General features: G+C 34.4%; 1 protein-coding gene across 1 annotated transcript; it reads left to right on the forward strand.

The window, feature by feature from the left end:
• Positions 1-2,983: 2,983 nt before the first annotated feature.
• LOC132544826 (uncharacterized) lies at positions 2,984-7,005 on the forward strand. The gene is made up of 4 exons (XM_060208473.1): positions 2,984-3,884; positions 4,709-4,858; positions 5,790-5,930; positions 6,429-7,005. The coding sequence occupies exons 1-4, from the start codon at positions 3,218-3,220 to the stop codon at positions 6,860-6,862; spliced, it is 1,392 nt and encodes a 463-aa protein (XP_060064456.1). The 5' UTR covers positions 2,984-3,217; the 3' UTR covers positions 6,863-7,005.

Here is a 7,005-nt window from a genome sequence, read left to right on the forward strand (position 1 = left end):
AGCTGTTCTCGGTAGTGGAATTCTGAAAGTAGTAAATATTTCTGAGATTTGTATCTGATATTGGGATTTATAGTCCCCTTAATAGATAGGGAGAACTGCCTAATATGACGTATGGTGTACATTCATTTATGTACAGTAAATATGGCGATGTTTTGGTTTTTATGGTTTTGAATTATCTATGTATTGTAACTTATTTTGTACCTATGTTATTTTACATTGATGACACTTAAACTGTAAGAATAGATATTTTTTATTTTATGAATAGTTAAATTTAATCAACACATTATGCTAAAGAAGAATGTTAATTACTTTTAGTATTATATATTGTTTTCTCGTCCTCAGAATCTCAACAGACTCTGCTTTTGATATTTGATACACTACATATACATAGTGTCACGGGTTTCCGATGATATATTTTCTTTGTATACTTGTAAACCGATTTAGATGAACGTTGGTATCTTTATATATGCATTTAATAAACTGCTTTTTACTTACTCTTATATATTAAAATAAATGTTATTGTTCTTCAGTTGTAAACATTCCATATTTCGTTTGGAAAACATAATTCAATTTATATGTAGGGTTTTAGGCAACAGTTTGTGATTTTTGTTTGTCCAGACTGTGTGTTACACTTAGGCTTAATGTTGATTTCATACTGTATACAAATATAAATCGTTTGAATTACAGTCAAATAATTTGATCTCTCTTTTGATAACAATTTAAATTTCTCTGTTTTAGATGTAAACGTTTCCAAGCAGTCTTTGCTTTCTTTTACTCGATGAAAATAAGCAAAATTTTAAAAAATGAAATTGAAAACAGCGTTTGATACAAACATAATGAACATGAAACCAGTTTAATCTGGAAACGTGTTTTGATATAACATCCATGAACACAAAATAGAAATAGACACGGGAACTTCAGTCTGTATACAAAACACAAAAATATGATTCCATACGTAGGGCAGCTAGCACAATGTTATACTATATATGTGATTATATTTTCTTATCATTTGAAAACTGTTAATCAATTTTTAACATGTATCTCGTTTTTATGAAAAGTCACGTTGTTCTTTATGTTCATGAAAATAGCTTTTCAAACATATGGTGAAAACCTTACGATTTTAGTGTTTCATTGACACATGCCGTGGTGCCATTGACATCTAAGCGTCCAACTTGACAAACACATACATATATTTAAGTTAGATAATGTTGACAGAAACTATTGAACGTCTTATATTTATTGTGTGATTTTAGCTTGTTACAGCGTTTTCTGTTCTAGTGAAATATATATATATTTATATGTATAGGCAGGAATGATAATAAATTGTTATTGTACTGACACACTGTCTTTCTTTAAACATGAAGTATAGTTTCAAGAAGAAAGATGTATGCTCTTTCTGGGTTCGTGAACGCACACTTAAGTACTGAGTTATACGTATGCGCACCAGTCCGTCCAGTTTAAACTATTTGAAGTATTCACAACATTATCACACCCTTTGCTAGTTGTTTGAAATGTTAAAGTACCTTGAAAACATTACAATTTTCTGCCATTTTCTTGAATCGAAGTCGTTCGCAGAACAGCCAATCGATTCAACAGTCTGTATTGTACATATACTTTTATTTCATTCATTAAATATTTTGGCCATGTTTAATACTTGTTAAATAAAAGCGGTTTACTAACTTTGTTTCATGTTTTTTTTTTTTTTTTTTTTCATAACGACCCCATTCCCCATTAATTGTAATTGTAATCTCCGCCCGTCCGATCTCATTACGTTGCACCCATTCCGTATCAAACCTTGATAACCAATCAACAGATTTGCTTAATATCGTAGCATCTTGTTTTATGCTCAATCGTATTAAGATGGTCATTGGTCAAGCTTAAGGGTTCAAGGGTCACTTTGACAACTTTTGGAAAGTGAGCATGCATGGGAGCAGGGAAATGCATGTCTTAAGACATTTTCTAGTCTGTTCGTAAATAAATTGTTGCAATGATTCAAAATTGATTAACATGTTGGGACTAAGGAGGCCATTTGTTAATATTGCTACGAATGAATAGAATGTACATGCTTTTGTACATGTCCACCCTTTGTCTGTTATAATGAAAAAATGATATTTGTGTTAAATATGTCTCCGAATTATTAGACCATTTCAACTTCACAATCGAAAATTCTAATTATTTTGTCCAATACGTTCTTTCTCCATAGTATCGATATATTTGTTATTTGTATTTAACAAGCCATTGACTGGGTCCAAATCATTGCACAACTAAAAAATGTATACAAAACAAATACGATGACATGTACAAGGTTATGGCGTTTGTCATTGAATGTCTGAGGTAACCTACTTTATAACGTTAAGGGTCGACAGTGGCTGATACAATTAACTTTCTTGTAGCACCGTTTGATTTAAATATCAGGTATAAGTTACAATTTATTAATTGGCAAATCATAAAGTAAACTGCTTCATAAATTGTTCCATCCCTGTAAAACGGCAAGGGGTATGAAGTGATGAAATCTAGCAGGCTAGCATGTACATCAAACTCGACCTAAGCAATTGCAAAACTAAGAGTGAAAGTACATTTATTTCACTAATGTTTTTAGATAAAGATAAATCAACAGAAATCTATGTGAAATGAAGTTATTGCACAAACAGTATTTAATATCTCTAAATCGTGTTATATGTATATATATATTTTTCGAAATGAGAAAGCGACAAATACTGTTGTAGATGACGGTCTTTAAACTTAGTGTTTCCTTCCTGTGTGGTTGATAATGTTTCGTCAGTATTACATTTGCTTTTAACAGGAAACCATAATTTGAGTGGATATACACACAAATAATTATAACATCTGTAACAACGCATTTTAAAGGAGATCTTTCACTGTAATATAACTGTTGAGAAACCCTGACACTACAATTGCTGCCCCTGTACATAGCAGTACACTTGTTACAATTAAGTTGCAGCATCACTGTTTGTCGTTTAGCTGGAAGGATGGTATTGTCGTAGATCGTTGTATTCAGGGTCTGTATATGTTTAATAAATCTGGAGTTTTAAAAGTGAAGTCGACGAATCGTTACGGAATCTTTGTCATAGCAACGGAGCAAAATGTGTTAACTGGACCTTATGAAAACGCTAGAAGAGAAATTGTCTTTAAATTTCAACACTTTTGACGTAATTGTATAAGGTAAAAAGTGTGTAAAAACAGTGATTCTAACACAATGTATTGCTTGACAGAGCTGCTTGGTTTATTCTTGGTACTGCGATATAGTCTTTCCCTACGGTTAGAATGTAATTCTACCCGTGAAGACTTTTGTATGCATAACAAAAACTATTGCCTGAATGCGGGGACCTGTTCATACGACAAGACAATATGCCAGTACCGATGTCTGTGTACCCCATTATTCATAGGCCGAAGGTGTGGACAGACCATCTTCTCACAATCTGCAACCAGAAATATCTCTAAAACACACCAAGGAACATCTACATCCCCAAGAAACATTTTGAAAGCACCAGCAGGAAAAATGAATTCGTCCTCTGATACCTCTAAAAAAGCATTGCTGACCAAAAATGTCTGGAAATCAAGTGGTCCTTCAATCTCAGTGCACGTTTGCTCACCAAAGTACAAGGTGCGACCTTTAAAAGAAAGGCAATGCCTATTTGGATTGAATTGCATATACGGTTATTGCAACATGCAGAACACAGCAGTCAGTTGTACCTGTGACGCGGGTGGAAGAGGGCTGAGATGTGAGAAGAAGTGTTGCCTAAAGTGTTCAGGTCATGGTCGATGTGATAAGTATATCAATGGCACAGAGCGATGTAATTGTGATACCAATTATGATGGAAGATTATGCGAACAAATGATGATCATCTCAACTCCTTTGCCAGGTAAGCGGATATTATGGTCTGTCCGTACGTCTGTGCGTTACTTTACTTTTTCAGCTTTCCCCTTTATCATCTGCACATGTTTACAATAAACATTCTGGCGCATTTGATAAGATAATGTTCTTTGCTTCCGCGTACTCTCTTCAGCTTTGTAATCTTTTTATATCAAACTGAAATTCATTAATCTTTTCACACCTATTCGAAAACTGTTAAATAATCATTGATAGAAATTATGAAGATGTGAAAATTAATCATAAATCATCAGGTGAGTTATCCTTACCTATGGAAATAATTGCTCGTGTTCTATTTGCCAATCTACTGCTTTGTGATTCGTGCCTGCTTTATTATATACACGTTACTATATGATTGTATTTTCTCTTTAACTTCGCCATTTGTTTTATTTTGCACTGCATTGCGTTGTATTGTTTTGTCGCAATTTAGCTATTCAAAGCCAATGTTGTCTATGCTACGTGTATTGTGTTGTAATGTCCTATGTTGTACTGCATTTCCCCTATTTTATTGTAATGTATTGTATTGCATTGTATTATCCTGCATTGTACTATACTCAGAAAAAAAATGAGAGAAATATTATTATGTCCCATGTTCAATATCAGGACGGAAAGTATAAATCCACGTCACAGGATATCTAAAGTTCATCAGAAAGGCTTTGTACTTCTGAAATCATTCCCCAGAGTTGGGGATCTAACCTCCCAAAACGCGAAGATAATGGTTTATCGATATTTACTTACCTATATGTATTTGTTTGTGTTTTTTTTTTTTTTCTTAGATTTACTTTAATTGACCAGTTAAGAGGCTCTTTGTTTCAGATAAAGATATAAGGCCGCTTTGGGTCAGTGTGGTGGTCATTCTCATCTCTCTTGTCATTGGAACAGCTACGATGTTTTACTGTATGTGGCGAAACAGGGTGACCATCATCATGAATATAGTCCATTATTTTCAGGCATACGAGGATGATGGTTAGTATATAATCAATATTAATCAATTAATTATGATGTTAAAGTCATTTTGTGTAACAGTTATATGATAACGAATATTTCGAACAAAATGAGCTAAAATCACAGAGATTCGGTATGTAAAAGCAAGGTGTCTAAGTATCCGAGATATGTTTTGTGTTTAAATATAAACTCATTTTATAACAATAACGAAACAAGTTATCATCTTATATTAATTACTCTTGTTGACCCGGATTGAAGCGCGCGGGGCTCTTATTGTGGAAGGAAACCGGAGTCCCCAGAGAAAACTCCATATCTTTTCACGTCCGTTCAAGGAATTGAACATCGGACGTCTTGGTGAAAGACGAGTGCGTTACCACAGCGCCACTTCACCACTATCTACCTTATGCAATGCGTCTGTCTGTCTTTGTCTGTGCGATGATCAACATATCAGTGAATCTCTCCCTTTGGTTCGTTTAACACTGTTCAAGTTTAAAATATAGTTGTTATCTTATCTCTATAAGGAGAATCAGACCAGGTGTTTCTGAATGGTGTGCTTTTTAGACGACAACGCCATGTGAATCTTGGCCAAGAGACTAATGTTGCGTTCTGAAAACTAGGAATACTATAGCGATCTTTGAACACATTCAAATTCACTTCACACAAGTAAATGGATTTTTTCTTAATGATATCATGGCGACAACAAAGAAACTTCCCTATACCATTCATCAAGTTACACCCTTCGAAAATGTACGCAACAAGCTCGTAACTAAAACATAAAACTTTTTTTTTCTTATAATCAGTAATAACACTATCAAGAAAGGGAAAGTTAACGATAGCAAAAATCGAAATTGTCATTATAACATAATAAACATACATTGCACCAGATAATATATATAGACAAATAGTTATCGATGTTTAAAAGGATGCAATAAATAACATTTTTAAATTTCAGACGAGAAAACGTATGATTCATTCATCTCCTATAAATCTGCGGACGTCGACGAAGACTTTGTTCTCCACGTACTCTTACCTAAATTGGAGGAACTCGGCTTTTCTGTTTGTTTACACTTCCGAGACTTTCTACCGGGAGAACGTGAGTATAGCAATGTTTGGTTATTTATCCTTGTTACTCAATATTCAGAGAAAAGCCCGTATAACACAAATCATATTAAATTTTGTTTAATGGCCATATGTTGTTTGTACCTGCGTGTGTGTGGAACGGAGTTTTTTTCCTGGTGGTGTTAACGAAATGACACGGCGTACATATATTTAAAACGACCTAGCTGTTTATACGAGGTGTGAGAGTATGTTTCCGGGAAATTTGGGATGTGTTAATGTTATCCTTCTACAAAGTGCGAAATTGATACCGAATTCATAGCATTTTAACACTAAACACCTCAAACGCGTCCCGTTCTCTCCGAGTTTAATTGGAATAGAATTTTTAGAAAACGATTTGGATTGAATTGAATACCTTACTGCAATTACAAGCTTTAAGTGCCTGTCTATTGTTGACATTGTGTTCATGTTGTTAACCATTTTACAACTATAAGTGTATCACAAAATAAAGTTATTTATATTTTGGAATCTTCAGCAATTGCCAACAACATCATCAACGCCATTAACAATAGCAGAAGAACCATTCTTATCCTAACACCACGCTACGTAAGTAGCGAGTTCACGAGACTGGAATATCAGGTGGCACAGCATGAGATGTTAAAACGGAAACACAAGATCATTCCTGTGTTGCTTGAGGATATTTCCAAAGAACAGGAAACAATGGACCCAAACTTAAAACAGATCCTTCGGTGTGTCACCTATCTAGAATACCCAGGTGCTGAAAGTGGTGAAAAGAGCAGGAAACGATTTTGGAAGAAACTGTCGTTGGCTATGCCAAAGAAAAAACAAAACGAATTGAAACGGAAACAAGTTGGTGATGGTTTTATTGAACAAAACCTGGAAGCACAGGTGATCGACGCCATTGCTGAAAATGCAGGACCTGAGAAGGTGGAAATGGCGCATATCTAGTTACCCTTTTCTGTGTAGTCCAGTCATGTTTTTATATAGCAGAGACCACAAAAAAATTGCAGTAGAACGGTGTTAATATTTTGTTTCGAGCTACAGTCAGGTTCTTTTTGTAGGAAGGTGTTAATATTCTATTTCGAGCTACA

The sequence above is a fragment of the Ylistrum balloti genome, unplaced genomic scaffold (genome assembly GCF_031769215.1).
Source record: "Ylistrum balloti isolate Yb309-2 unplaced genomic scaffold, AGI_CSIRO_Ybal_v1 Utg369810, whole genome shotgun sequence".
In the NCBI taxonomy this organism is placed as follows: domain Eukaryota; kingdom Metazoa; phylum Mollusca; class Bivalvia; order Pectinida; family Pectinidae; genus Ylistrum; species Ylistrum balloti.

What these genes read in the sequence shown, in the direction of transcription:
- LOC132544826 (XM_060208473.1), top strand. Translation starts at nt 3,218, where the DNA reads ATGTATTGCTTGACAGAGCTGCTTGGTTTATTCTTGGTACTGCGATAT. An exon ending in TCAGGCATACGAGGATGATG is followed by an intron (nt 4,859 to 5,789) that starts GTTAGTATATAA and finishes TTTAAATTTCAG; the next exon opens with ACGAGAAAACGTATGATTCA. An exon ending in AGACTTTCTACCGGGAGAAC is followed by an intron (nt 5,931 to 6,428) that starts GTGAGTATAGCA and finishes TGGAATCTTCAG; the next exon opens with CAATTGCCAACAACATCATC.